The sequence below is a fragment of the Corvus moneduloides genome, chromosome 21, assembly GCF_009650955.1.
Source record: "Corvus moneduloides isolate bCorMon1 chromosome 21, bCorMon1.pri, whole genome shotgun sequence".
NCBI lineage: Eukaryota > Metazoa > Chordata > Aves > Passeriformes > Corvidae > Corvus > Corvus moneduloides.
The window spans coordinates 1,411,486-1,426,677 of record NC_045496.1 but is presented as its reverse complement, the minus strand read 5'-3'; the positions used below and the strand labels follow the sequence as shown (position 1 = coordinate 1,426,677).

The 15,192-nt window shown below is 40.9% G+C and overlaps 1 protein-coding gene across 6 annotated transcripts in view; it reads right to left on the bottom strand.

Annotated features, from left to right (window-relative positions):
* Positions 1-15,192, bottom strand: part of DENND1A (DENN domain containing 1A) — a 165,412-nt gene that overhangs the window by 57,481 nt on the left and 92,739 nt on the right. For all 6 annotated transcript variants that reach the window (XM_032131045.1, XM_032131047.1, XM_032131049.1 and 3 more), the window contains 2 exons: positions 7,720-7,821; positions 1,520-1,645 (listed from right to left, as the gene is read on the bottom strand). In XM_032131045.1, coding sequence (XP_031986936.1) covers positions 1,520-1,645; positions 7,720-7,821 — 228 coding nt within the window. The remainder of the gene's footprint in view (positions 1-1,519; positions 1,646-7,719; positions 7,822-15,192) is intronic.

Below are 15,192 nucleotides of genomic sequence, written 5' to 3'. Positions count from 1 at the left end.
AAGCTGCTGCTTTGAATTTATTTTCTAATTATCAACGATTTTAAATGAACAGTCAGGTTTCTGGAGTTACAGGATATGAAATGCAAAGAACCACCTCATGTTTGGTATTGCTTATGCCCACTTAATCCATGTGAAGGTGATACATTAACATAAAACACTTGCAAATTTTCTTTATATAAATCTTAATACTAAAAGGTATAATCACAAATCAAACTATTGATTTACAAAAAGCCTTAGGAAAGAAAGCCCTGAAATTTTCCACTTCCTGATTATTAAAGTGAATTTTATGACATATTTGTGCAGCTATATTTACAAGTTTTCTTTGATGGAATGATAAGCAAACAAAACTATTTCTGCTACTTCCTCAGGTTAGCTGTCCCTCAAACTTGCACTTTCTAGGGGCGTGCCACTGTCAGCTCATTTCAAATGTTCATCTTTAACATTCAGCCTTCAAAATACCAGATGGTATTTCCAGAACAGCAATTTAAATTTTTATTTTCCTTCATAAACCCCTTAACTAGTTAATCTCACACACACATCCAGGCAAAGCATACACCAATATTCCCAGAGTTGCCTGGCAACTACAGGGAGGAGCACTGGAGAACAAGGAAGCCTGCACGGATGGGGGGAAGTCAGTGTCTCCCCAGCAGGGATAAAGGAGGCTCACAGCCAGAGTGCCTCGCTGGTTCCATCTTTGTCATTTATATGGACCCCCTTTTAAATACCTCCCATTATTTCACCTGAGATGCTTTAAAAGCCCAGTTCTTACATCCAGACATACACATACAAATCAATAAAATGTATTTTTTCCACACACAGAGATTGCCCCAGTAAGATGTGGAAGGACTTGTGCTGACTTGAAAAGTCATTTTTGAAACCTGAATATGAATCGTTGAAATGATACTTATTTGATGGTGATAACTGGGCTTTTTAAAAGTCAGGCTAAGCTGTGTTTTCCTCCTAGCTTTAAAAATAACAAGACAAACTACAGTATCGGACAGACTTTACCTACTGAAATCCTCAAGAAACACTATACCCATCGTTCAACTTTTGGCCATGTAACCATTTAATATCATGGTTAAAATTAAATTTATCCCATGTCTGCAGGCCAGATATTTTCGTTAATCTTCAAAGAACAGGAGAATGCCAAATACACCACCTTTTAACATGAAAACACAATGAAGAGACTGCTTTTGCAGAGGAGGAAATGGTCAGCTCTGCACTAGCCTCTTATGATCATTAATTTATTCTTTTTCATCATCTCTCCTCTAACTTGACTGCCTTCAAAACTAAGCAACACCCATACCTTCCCGTAAGAAGGTTTTTCCCTGTGTGATGGATCATGCTCGTTGCACCTCTTTCATTTTGGAGACTTGAACACTGTTTTCAGTACCAGTCAGCCAAAGAGCCACCACACTGACCTTAGGAAAAGCAGGTTATGCTACACTTTGAATTGTCAGGTTTTTTTCTCCACCACAGCTGCAGATTTACATCTTATGCCTACTAATTGCCTACTTACGGGTTCAATTTTCAGGGCGTTTCTGTAGCTCCCAAAGAAAGCTGCTTGTGCTTTTAGAAACGCTCTTGCAACACCATCTCCAGTGGTTGTAGAGACTTTCTTCAATCTGTTCTTCAGGGCAGAAACCTGAAATCACACAGCAGGTCTAGATCACTCTCATATCACAAACAAAGCGCAACACATTGGGACACAGCTAAATGAAAAATGTGCTAACCACAGCAGCAGTTCTGACAAAAGGCGACATTGTGAATTCAGGGTTGAATTTTTCAGTTCTAAAAGCATTACTTTTCAAGCTGTTTTGCTTCTCTAAGATATGACCGGATTCTATTCAGAAACCAATAGGACACTAAAAGCTTCATTGAACCTTCCCTCCTACTTAAAATCCACTGTTAACATGCTGTTGAGTACTTTTTAAAAGGTAGCCCATGAAGTTGTGTCACTCTTGATTAGAATCCATTAAATAATTGCAGCTAAATTAATTCAAACATCAGATTAATAAGAGAAACTCTGCACAACCAGGCCATCCATCACTACCAAGGCGAGGAACAAATACTGAAGGTCTGAAAATTTTGTTTGCCACAAATACAAGGGTTTTTAAAGGTTATATTCCCTCGTATTTCAGAGCCTGAATGGGAAATGACCCCGGAAGGGCTGTATTTCTGTCTGTGGGGGTACCCTCGGCAGGATCCCGGACCGCGGCCCAGCCGCCCTCCGCTGCCTCTCAGCAGCACTCGGGGGAAACAACGCACAACAGGCTTGGGGGCTCAAGGAGGTATGTACCCACGAGCCACAGGCTCGAATGTGGAAAATTAATTTAATTTATTGGCAATTAAAATACGGTCAGATACTGAGAAACAAAGACAGAAACTTAAACACCTTCCCCCGCCGCCACCTTTCTACCGGCCCAACTCCCCGCCCCGTCTCCACCTCCCCTCCTCTGATGTCAGTCCCGGCAGCTCCTCCTGCCGCTCTTAACTCCTCACATTTTTTCCTCGCTGAGTCCTGGGGCTTTTTGGTGTTCTCACAGCTTTTTGGAGTTGTTAGCTGAGGGCTCGGCCATACCCGGGAGCCGCTGTGTCCTGCCCCGGCCGCCCCTCACGGCTCCCTCCCAGGGCCGCGCACAGAACCAGGCCAAGCTGACTCAGATCTCGCACAACTCAGAGCAACACAAACCCAACTACCTGGGCACTGGTTCTTGAAAGAAACTCAGGTGGTGCTTTTAGAGGCCGCGGCCGTGCCACGTGCAAAGCCCGAGTTTAGTGAGATACCTGACACAAAAAACAGGCAGGAGCCACCATTTCAGGAGGAAAGCAGAACAGCAGGAAATCCCTAGTTATCCCGATTTGCAGGAGAACATGACTGACTCCATAAATATCCATATGATGAATTTAACAGAAAGAGCCAATAACTATCAAATCTTCCTTTTCCAAATGCCATACTGAAAATCTCCATGGGGTAGCTCTGTGTACTTCACACTACGCAAGAAACGCTGTAGGAATATTATTGACAGAGTGAGCAGATCCCTCTGGTAGTGACCATAACTAACTGTTTTCAGAGAGTATGAAATACACCTCATAAAATATAACCTGATGGTTCAAATGTTCGAATTAACTTTCAAGACCTTCTTCCCATCCTCCAGCTCTTAACGAAAGCTTGTTGTGGCCTCATCCATATCTCCAAAATCCTACTGGACGAGTTGAGGTTTCTCAGCCTTGGGGTGTTGCCACCAGCCTGCCTGCGTAGCCCAGGGCAGCCTGATTTTCCTGACCTGTTCATGAGTGCCTCAGTTCCATCCCTCCTGTAGCACCTCCCTAACTTCCTCCTGCAGCAGTATTGGATTTGGGGAGGGCACAGTGACTCCTCATCGTTCTCCATGGGTGTTAAATATAGAATCCATGCCGGGCATTACTCACTTTTCTTTTAGAACTAGATGTTATCTCTGCACTTGTGTTTACTAAAACAGTTGCAAAGACATTTCCTTAAAAATATTCTGCAGATTCTGCTGTAAAAGGCGTTTCATTATTTAGTATAACAGAAATAACCAAGAGCGTGTCCAGCACTGTTTATAAATCTGAATGCTTATGCCAATGATCCACGCATTAATGAGCCCACAAACCCATATTAACATAACACATGATACCAGATTTAGTCTAAAGTCCATAAAATAAGCTCACTCCTATTCACTGAGATAACATTCGTCAAGGAGTTCTGTAATCCTCTAAATAGAAAAGCTTCACCAGATTTTCAAACCCAAACAGCATACTTCATGTTTGAAGGGGTCTAGACTTGTAGGGATGAAATATGCTTTTATTTTCTATATTAACTTATGTAAACCATTTAAAGGTAACATCTTAAAAGTGTAATAAAATGCCAGAGCTCTAAGCAACTTTCAACAATCTCAAACATTGTTATAAGGGGTTTTCTTTAAACATTCATGTGAAGGTAAAGAACCTTCCATCTATAAAGAAAGAAAAAGCTCTGTGCTTTGTTTTAAACAAACCAGGAGTTCAGAGGGCTGGTCACAGCCTTTCTGTGCTTCAGCTCGCTTGGTTGGGACAGAAGCAGAATATTGACTGGTATTTTGCTACTTCCTCAGACACTGTAGGATGTCCATTTTATATATATGTGGGATTACTGCAATAGGCATGTCAATTTTTTAACAAAAAAAATTTTAACAACAACATATTTAAATATACTAACAAGTAGCAAAAAAAAACAACCCCAAAACACCCTCATGTTTACTCTCTGGAATAAATTAGTATGTAATACAAAGTAGACTATACAAGCAGAATTAGGGTTGTTTCCTGCCTAAAGAGGCAGTGATACTTTAAAAAACCTCAAATTGTGACCACTGAAAATGAGGATTATTTCTAGCCAAACAGACACATATACATGCAGTCTATCCTGAGAGTGTTTTTAAAGAAGATTTTTATACTTCTGGCAGTTGAGGTTTAAAGGTCCAATTTCAACTCTCACCATGTTTCAGAATGCAATCTGTGCAATGCAGCAGAATGAAATGGTTCAGTAAAGGTGCTAGTGGAAATTCTTTTAATTAGGTCCAAGGCTTTTCAGCTGTCAACATGAATAAAGCAAGAAACGTTCCACTGCAAACACAGCGTAAGAAATAAAAATGGATTCACCTTTAGGAGAATGGTTTGGCTACAGAGCTGCAGTTTGGTACTCCTGGCTACCCTGGAAGCAGCTCATTTCCCTGTGTGAAAACCAGCAGCCCTGGATTCCTCCCCGTGGTGGCTCGGTGGAGAATGGCAGCAGGAGCCCCAGAGCTGAGCCTGAGAGCCCGGGACACGCAGAGGCCCTGCACACCCCCAGCCCCCCGGCTCTGCGCCATCCCCCGGCACACGCGCCCGGGCCTTCATTTAGCAACAACTATGAGCTGACAGAGCAAGCTTATGCTTTATTCTTTGTAACGTGGGGCTCTGACTACAACTATGACTAGAAGATGACACTTATTTGGAAATACATGAAAAATCCATACGGGTTGCATAAAAAAAAATTACTACCCCCTCTTTGCTATTCGTTGCAACACAGACGGTGGTGTAGGAGACTTGTCAGCAGCAGATGCACTTATTGTAATCACAGTCCTTAATAAATCTCTTTTTTTAATATTGATTATTTTAAAAGGAAAGTTACTTCCCAGGGTGCTCCCATGCTGCCAGATTTCCAGCAATACATCAGAAGCAGAAGGTGAAGGAGGGGCAGGTTTTCATATTTCAAATAGTTAATCAGTACCACAGTAGCACAAACCTTGATTTTCAGGGACATGACCTGACCACTTCAGAAGCCTGACAGCCAGCAGGTACTGCTGAGGTAAACTGGGGCAAAGGAACAACTTGAGCTGACTCTGCTGAAACTGCCTCAAGTCTGTCCAGCTCCTCTGACAAAAATTCTCACCGGAGAGACCTTTCACTGGGTCCTATGTTTGTTTGGATCCTAAGAATTAAGGATTAAAGAACAGTTCATTCTTGATTTCCAAGAACCAGTTTAGATAGCAACATCACTATCATGAAACTCAAGAACAACTAACTACCCGAGGCTCTAAAATAATCATAAGACTTCCTTCAATTCATTTAAAAAGCGGTTCAAGGAGAGGGGGAAAACAGCTTTAGAAATTTTCCACTGGATTAATTACCTGATGGTGAATGCACCACAGAGAAGATGTTTTTGCTCACTGATGAATATAGATAAGATTTAATTTAGCAAAGTAAATTTTGTCTATTCAGCAGTGCATGAATTGCTCACTGCTCACATTAAGTAGCAAAATTGGCAGAGTAGCTTGATGTAACAGGCATTTACGATCAGGAAACTCTTGAAGACATTTTTAGTTTCTCAGATCATAAATGCATCTTAGACTAAGACCAGTGGGGAGACACACTCCCAAAATCTCCCAGGGAAGCAAAAAGGAAAAAAAGAGAAAAGAAAAAAAAAGTATAATGGATTGGCTTTAGTGTCTCCCTGCTGAGATGAACAACTTGATCCACTTACAGTTCCAAACACATGATGCATGAAAGAACTGACAGAAATTCAATTCTTGCACAGCAGAGCAGCTGCTCTCTAGTGGTCAAAGCCAACTCTGGAACCGTGTGAAGGGAAAGACCTGGAGGGGGAACTGCATCATCCAGGTAACTGCAAGAATGCGCCAGAGCTAAATCCCACATAAACCCCCAGCCCAAACATTAATTACACAACGCAACACGACTCAACTTAAAGCTTTGTTGTGAAAAATATTAATCCCAGCTGTATTTATATAGCAGTTGTGAAAAAAAATACCCCACATACGCTACTGGTGAGCCCTGCCAGTTAATTGAATTTGCTGGCAGCACTTCCTCTGCTCTGCTCTCAACATCCTCCGAGATAAAATGGAGCTTTTAAATAGACCTGTGGAAAACTGAATCAAGAAATTTGAACTAATAAAACACAACTCTCTACTGTTATAAAAGTGAAGTAAAAGTAAATAATGAAAGGAAGGAAGTCTCTTAAAATTTATTACATTCCAAAGCTTGAAGTTTTGTGTTTATTGGAGAAGTCTCTTCTGATGTTCTACAATGTGCCCACAACAGCTCCTTTAATGAAGTCTCATAAAATCTAATATAATACTTGATTGTTGACAAATCATATACATGTTTGAGGCCCCGTGCTCACTGTATCCAGACATTTCTTACATAATTCCATGAAATTTACAAGTCTGTCATTCCCGGGTTGTGGATAATGGCACGAGCAGTGACCAGCTGGCAGATTTGGATGCTGGGAGTGAAATCAAAATGAAAAACTATATAAAGCCAGAAAAAATCACGGAATCATCTTTTACAGACTAAATGCTTGACTAAAGCCAAAATGTTCACAATCAAGATGGCCCTTTCCTCAGAGCTCCCTGTTTTTGAAGAACAGATCCTGTCGGAATGCCGGGGTGTCACAGCAGCAGGCACTGGGCATTCACCCTTACTGCAGCTTCTCCTCACCCACCAGCTTATACTAAGCTCCCTGCATATCAATTCTATTTCTCAACTGCACATAAAAATGTTCAGATCTAACTGTCAGCACAATATTTCCAACCAGCAAAGGAAATCCAGATTTTCCCCTGCAATGTTCTCCTAAACATTCATTCTCTGCCTTAAAAACAACTCCTGACACTCTCACTCTTCTGCTCTCCCCTCTCAGCTTCTTCAGTGGAGATGATTGCAGCAGCAAGTGGGATGTCTTTGTGTCCCATTAAATGTCAAGTATTTATACGCCATTACTATCAAGTTATTAAAAACATGAAATTTACCAATAAAAAGGGTGAATGAGAAAGAAAATGAGTTCCGAGTTCTAGCAGTGATTGAAGTGAATGTGAAGGCATCCATTTCATATCATATCTCAGGATGTAAAATGCACGAAGTTCCTTAAAGCTCACCTGGAAGCAGTCACCGGAAAAAACCTCACACAATTTCATTTGGAAACAAAAGTTAACTAAAGATGCAGGATTTCTAGCTCACGTGAGCATTAGCTGATTTTCACTGGGAGGCTTCAATGCTTGTCTGCAAGTGTTCAAACAAACATTCCTGAACACTTTGGGACAGCAAGAATTGAGGTAAAGCAGTTCAGTGCTACCAACGAGAGTCCCCAGTGAGACCCGTCGGTCACACACTGAGCAGGAATTGCTGCCAGGGAACGGAACCTTGGATCAATCACTCCATACATACCACATCATTGGGGAGGCTCTGAAGGTCATCAAAAGGAGTTTCCAGTGTGTTGGTGTCTACATTGAGAATCACCACATCTTCCAGGGCCATGCTTCTTACTTTCTATATCAGAGCAAATTCAGGAAAAGGGAAAGGAAAATATAAGTATGGGGAATTAAATTTTATGCATGAAGGACACAAGTGATGGCAGAATGACATGGCATTACAGAACCTCAACCATCTTAAAAACAATCAACATTCCTGACTTCATTTTTAATTTATTTATTCATTTTACAATGCTAAAAAATTAACCTTCAGTTGGCAGAGAGAAGTTCTTAGCATCATGCACACTGAAATTTGTCAAACCAGAGAGTCTGTGATTATTCAAGTGAAGATTTATTTCAAGTACCTCTACTAAAGTTTGTCTTGGTGCCCTGTTTGCACATTTAATAGTTTCTAGTCAAGTCAGGATTTCAAGCATATCTTTTTATATTTAGAAATTAATGTAAATAACAATAAAGAGTGAATTTTCCGGGAGTTAGGAGTTGCATTAAGTCACGGATGGGAACTGGTTTACAAATTCCAGGTTGAATTTTGGAACTCTAATAAAGATAAGTTTACAACTGCATTTAAGTAAAATGGATCTTGATTTCCCTGCTTAAACAACAGTAAATGAGTCACTGGTACCAAACAGAGCAGCATTTAAATACTTAATACTTCTTCCACTAACAGGAGACTTGAATTTTTTTTTTTTTTTTTTTGACTGACTAATCACACAGGTTTTATGTCTTCAAATAAAGCTTTGAAAATTCAAAATCAGAAAAACTGGAATTACAGAATAGGATAATTGAGGAAATTTCCCAGTGACACTGTAAATAAAATGTTTAAGTACCTACCTACCTACACACAGGACCAAATGAAAGTTACTGAGCAGGAAAGTGAACAAAAACAAACTCAATTTTTAATTAAGGTTTTGTGGGGTGGAGGGAATTGTTTCCTTTAAACGAAAGGAACTGAAGTCCTAAAACAATGGCAAAGTTGAGCCTTAGGCAGCTAAATAATTACCCTCAGTTTTCAAGGCTCAGTCCTCTGTCTATAAAGCAAACTGCTGTGTACTTAGGGCTGAAAAAAACCCCAACAACCATAAAACCACTTTGTAGACATTTAAGTTTAGGTCTTCATGAGACATTTCTTCAACTTAAATAGAAGAATATTGCATTTAATGCTTTCCATATAAAGAGCTCCAGCACTGCCTGACAAACCAGGTACTTTGCTTTCAGGAACCAAAGGTCACCCCGTTGGCTGCATCTGATAAACTCTAAAGCAATCCAGGAGCCTTGCTCCTTCTAGGAGTCCGGAAGCACCAGACAAACTGATTTGCTCCTTCCTGTTTCAGAAAATTAAAAATCTCACTTATACTCAGAGGACTCTGAAAACCTCCAACAAAAAGGTCTTGCAAAGTACTTAACCAAAGCCAGAAGCTTGTCAGCCTCGAGTGCTGGCAGGACAAGACAGAAGGAAGGAAACCCTTCTCCTGCTTGCTGCCGAAGAAGCAGCACACGCACGGTGAACGGGCCAGGGGTGTTTGTGTACGTCTGGTGGTGAATCTGCACCTCCCCTTAAGCAAAATGCGGGGTTTTCTGGAGCACAGAACAGGCTTGTGCCACACAGGGCTCAGCCAGGGAGGATAACCCAGAAGGATGCCCTCATGGTGCAGGGACTGTAAATGCTGCTCAATGTGATCACCCCACACCTGGCCCAGAAATCACCATATCCGAAAGGAAGCTGATGTTAAACTCTGCTGGGCTGCACCTTTACATCCCCAAGAGCTCAACCTCACTGTAAAGCTTTGCAATATTTGTACAAAGGCAGTGGATTTCCCTTGAGACCAACGCTCAGATTTAATAAAACACTGGAGACTGACTTGATTAATAGCATCTGTCCAGCAATGCATTCAAAAACATATAATTTTTTGATGGTCCAATTGTGGCTCATTCTACAGAAATGCAGACTGACCAGTTCATCTTAATCCTTAGTTGGTTTTATCATCTCTCCTGTCACTATCACCTTTGATAAAGGTATTATCAGACAGTTATACAGGCTCTTGTTAGATAATCACACGCTCCTTTCACTAAACCTGGCACCTAATCACCCCAACCAACATGGAAATCACAGTATTTACTCTCCTGTTGGAATTTGAGTAAAAATTGCCATCATTCAACTGCAATTCTCACATTAAACCCCACTGGATTCTATGAATCACAAAAACTTACAGATCATTTTTCACAAGTACAGTTTGTGTGTTGTTGTAATTTTCTGGAAATGGGAAGGGACAGCCACAAGCCACACATGGTCCCAATCCATATTTCACAACTTCCTGAAGAGCTAAGCAAAATTTTACAAGTGATACCTGAGCAACAGACTGGACTGTATTCAGTAGGTTCATATTTTGCTGAAAAAAAATGTGGATAAGCAAGGACCAAGAGGAAACATGAACATTACAGTTGCCTTATCTCATTTTCCTCCAGATCAGGGATGTACTGAGTCAGGAGAGATTCAGTGAAAATGGGCATCACATCTCACTCCTGCAAACCTTTCTTAACCATCCTTGCCCAATTACTTGTAGCCATAATTAATCACCTAAAATCCATCTAAATCAAACTAACATCTACACCTGCCTTTTATTTTAAATGTCTCTTTTTAAAAGAGTGGAGAGGTATGGAAAGCTGGTTTAACAAGCACACTGAACCCATTGTTTATGGCCTCTATAAACATGGCTTAGTAAGAATTACTGACTTAATCAGAGAGAACTTATCTCCTGGTGAAAAGAGCACTTTAAATTTCAGAAATGGCACCTTTACTGTGAAAATCTCTTAACTTTTCAAACAAACTCCAGGGGGCCTTAAACACCAGGTCCGTAAATAAGCGCAGTCCGGCCGCCTGCCCCGCTCACAGGCAGCCAAACACTCGAGTCATTTAAATGTTTTATGTGGAAGTTCACAAAAACACAGAAACCATATTCTAATAGAAGTATTAAGGGGTGCTCCTTCATCCTGCTCCCATCACACGCTAGAAGCAATATTCATCCATAACAATAACACCAGTTTACACTAAATGCTGTTTTATCACCACTGGCTACACTTGGCAGGTTCTGCATTTTCTGCCATAAAGGAATCCCAAGTTAAACTTCTTTCAGGTGAACAGTTTTACTGAATAGTTCCATTTGAAACAAAACAAAAAAAATCTCCATAGCCATCAAACACCAGCACCCCCTGCCTTCCCTCCCACAAACCAGGTTTGCGTAATTTCACGGCTAAATTGCTGCCAAAACATAAACCAACTTGATCGTGAGGTTTTATAACCAGATACAAACATGATCAACATATTAAAAGATGTTGTTACAGTAAAAAGGTAACATACTTTCCATCGATTCTTTTGGGAAGGCAGAACCCCTAACAAAAGCTAACATTCTAGCTAGCCTTTGGTTGTGCATTAGGTTTGAAATTGTTAAGAAAGTATGATTCACAACAAGTCTAAAATCCATTTGCTTAATGACTTGTCTCTACTGAATTAATAGTTTCCATTTATTTTCTTAAGGAAAACACCACAACACTGCAGACAACAATGTGTCAATCTGGCTGCCAGAAGCAGGAAAGGCAGCGGATATAAAATTTTATTATTTCATGCCCCAAGAGCAGCCAGAAGGACTTAATGAAATCACGGCCAGATTTACAATCTGAAATGGCTATTCAGCAGACAGCTCTGCTTAAGCGGGATGTGCCCCCTGACCCCGGGGCCCTTTGATCCGGGCACAGCAGGTGGGCTGCCCCCCCAGCACATCTCCCACCCTTCCGCCCGGGCACCCTGAGCCTCTACAGGTGATTCCCCAGATCCTTATCACAAGCAGCTGTTGCCAACTGAGTGACAAACAGCACCCGTGATGCCCCGGCACTGTGGCACACGAGAAAAACCTCTCTGCTTCTGGAGAAGCCTGCTTGGTACTGCAGGGCTTGGCTTCTGAAAACCCGTCCTCAAACATCCCCCCAGAATCCCTTATTAAAACATGGTTGTTATTTCCATTTTCCCAATAACTGGATAAAAGACAATTCCATAAGTAATCTGCCATATTTTTAAATGCATTTTTATCAATACTCCTGAAAACACGTACAGCCATATTGGTAATATTTGTGACTGGCTAAACTGCATTTAGGGGTTTAAGACCTGGATTTAAGTTAATCTATAACCCTTCATTAAAATCCAATGGAAAAGCTGCACTTCCTCAGTTACAGGTAGAAAAAGCATTGATTTACTAAGTATAAATGGATGGGAAAAGCTAATTACTGCTTCTCACCCCAATCAAAAATATAATTAACAGTTAACAGTACCAGTGGCAGATGCCAGTGGTCAATGAATTCTCAGGGTGTATTCTGGGAAGGGGAGCCCCACGGCAGGGTCGGGCCTGAGCCCAGGCTCACAGAAGCCGTGCTCAGGGCTCGTTAGTTCAGACTCAGTGCACACTGATTGGGCTATGGTTACACTGGATCCTGAGCAGGGCATCCTCACCCTGAGGTGAGCCAGAGCAGGGGAATGTGCCAAAAAGTGCTCCCCAAATGGGTGCATGGGTTTCTGAGGGCCCCAGCTCTGCTCCCCTGGCTGCACAGGAGACATTACTGATACCAGGTGAGATCAGCCACCAGGTCCTACCATGTGTCACACAACAGGAATTTCACTGAACATTTCTTCCCTCACACAAACATCTTTACTGATACCAGGTTGAAGTAAACCAAAAATCTGCTCCTATAGCTTTTATGACATACACAATTGTACTCTTCCCTTAGGAAGAAGGCTAGAAAAGCGTTCTGAAATGCAATGTTTCACACACAAATTCATCCTGGATAACCTTGCAAGAATTACAGTTCTGAAGTCCCAGAAAAAGTCCTTGAATAACTGGAATATTAATAATAAAAATATAAGAAATACTTTTCTAATCACTAATTCTACTCTAAATGCTGGGTTTGTGCCCCAAACAGAGCAGGAAAAGGGTGGATGTTCTCCTAAGTGGATCTGGGCACACTGGAGTTGGCTGCCAGAGCTCCACATCTCAGAGCCCAGCACAGCCATCCCCAACAGTCAATCAAAACCACATGTGCCCGAATTCCAGCAGGGAGCTCCTAGGTCAAGGGCATTCCCCCTCCATCAGCACCATCACACTGATAACCTTCCTACACAAACAGTTGCAGAAGCAATCGTTTACTCTGACATAATGTAAAAGGCTGCAGCTAAGTTTGACACAGCTTCCAACGCAAAGGGCAATTTTATATAATCTGAAGACTAAAACAGCCTACAGTGCACAGGCAGAAAATAAGATTGTGAAAGGTGTGTGTTCTTTTGATAGAGTTTCATTTTCCTATCTCATTATTTATCACTACTAAGTACTTATCTTCATCTAATATGAATTCAATTAGTTCCGTAAGCACGTTCCATTATTCATGTGATAGCTCCAGCCTTGCTTATCCAACAGCTTATAAACTTTTAGCCTTCTTTGAAGTCACTTTATGGATTGCTAAATGGAAATCTTATAAAGAATGACTAACTAGGTGATGATAGAAAAGCTGAAAAATAAGAGCACAAAACACAGCTCTGTATTTTCTACCAGGGTTTTCCCCCATAAATCAATTGGAGCCCTCTGACCTATAACAGGAGATTATCTTATCTCACTGGAGAACATTTCAGTCACAGTAAATTAGATTTAACAGTCAATGGATAGGCTTGATATTTTAATCATAAGAAAAATTTGTCATTTTCCATTAAAATAACTGTTCCTTCTACAGAGTCCCCGTGGAACACGGGAAACTGCAAACTTTAAGGAAACAAACAGTTCAGAAAAAACCTGTTGAGCTGAGAGAGGCTGTATGTTGTTTAAAATCACCAATACTTCTGGTTCTTCCAGAGGCCCCATTCCAACACTGGGATACAAAACCCACAGAAACAAGACTAGAGGTAGAAAATAATTTTTTTCCTATATCCCAAATCCCTTCTCACTTCACACCACAGCTTTCCCTGTGCAAGATTAGGCTGCCACTAACGTTTGCACAAGGACAAATCCAACCTGTGAGCTGCTGGGACAGAGCCTGAGCCCAGACCTACCTGCAGTGCTCCCTGGGCTCCACACCAGGGCAAGGGTCCACCTGCCTCATCTGCAAGGCAAGTCTGGGAATGAAAGCCTTATCCTGACACTGGAATGTGTGGATTAACAGAACCCTTTTAAAGTCCTATTTGCTGAAATTGCAGCATTTAAAGAAAAAGGAATAATGAATAATGGCAGCAGTCTGTAGTCCTAGTTTATAAAATTATTTTGATATGGAGAAGATAATACATTTTTTAACATACACAACTGCCAGATCATAAGAAAAAGAATTGCTGTTGTAACTATGATGTTATTCTACTAAATAAAACACACAACTTTACATATGAAGGAAGGGACAAATAGAGTGAGCACTCAGCATCACAAACAAGAGGTAACCTGGGAACTGTCCAGCTCATGTGACAAATGTCACCTTTCCCTTGCCCAGGGCACAGAAATTCTGCAGCACTTGCCACCAGACAGATCCAGCAACCACTGTGGGATTTTATGTTATTTTTCAATGGAAAAAGCAGAGTTAGCTGCAAGATGCAATTCTGTCTGTATTCAATTTATCCATAAGAGCAGAGAAAACAGTTTAGTTTATTTATTTAATTTATTTGATAAGGCACTTTGAATAAATGTACTTTGCCAAAGCATGTCTGTGTTCCAGAATCTCCGGCTATTCAAAAGCCAGACTGGATTTAGTACTAAACAGATTTTTTCACAAGTTACTAAAATGGATGAAAATTGGCTTCTCCAAGAACAACTCCTTTTTTTGAGTTTTTACAGATGGAGTTTGGAAGGCCCACAGAGCCCTGCAGTCTGAAACTCAGAGACAAAGGAAGAGGCAATGGATTTATGGAGCAAGGCAGGAGTAAGACATCACACAAAGCAACTCCAAGGTGTAATTATTAATTTTTTTTCTATATCCATTCCCAGTCCAACCACAGAACTCGTGAGCACAAATATTTGTGAAAGCTGAAAAGTGTGTGTATGGAGATATCCCATTCACCAGCTCTCCTCCATCTTTTACATACACCACAATAACCACACCAGTGATTGCCTGGGATGGATATGGGGCAGGAAGTTTCTTGATCAATATGAAAAATACATTTCTTCTTAGATATTCCCTCACTCCTGCCTATGCAGTATCCAAGAAGCCCCTTGAACAGAAGCATATGATGTGCAAACAAATGTATGTGTTGACTTTTAAACTAATTGGTTATTCACAAACACATTGTACTGAAATTCTCTACTTGATTTAGCAGTATAAAGGGCATAAAAAATCATCTGTACCCAGGATGGTAAGGAAAAGAAAAAAGACATCCTGCACATTCAATCTATCTTCTCACAAGAAAACTGACTCTTAA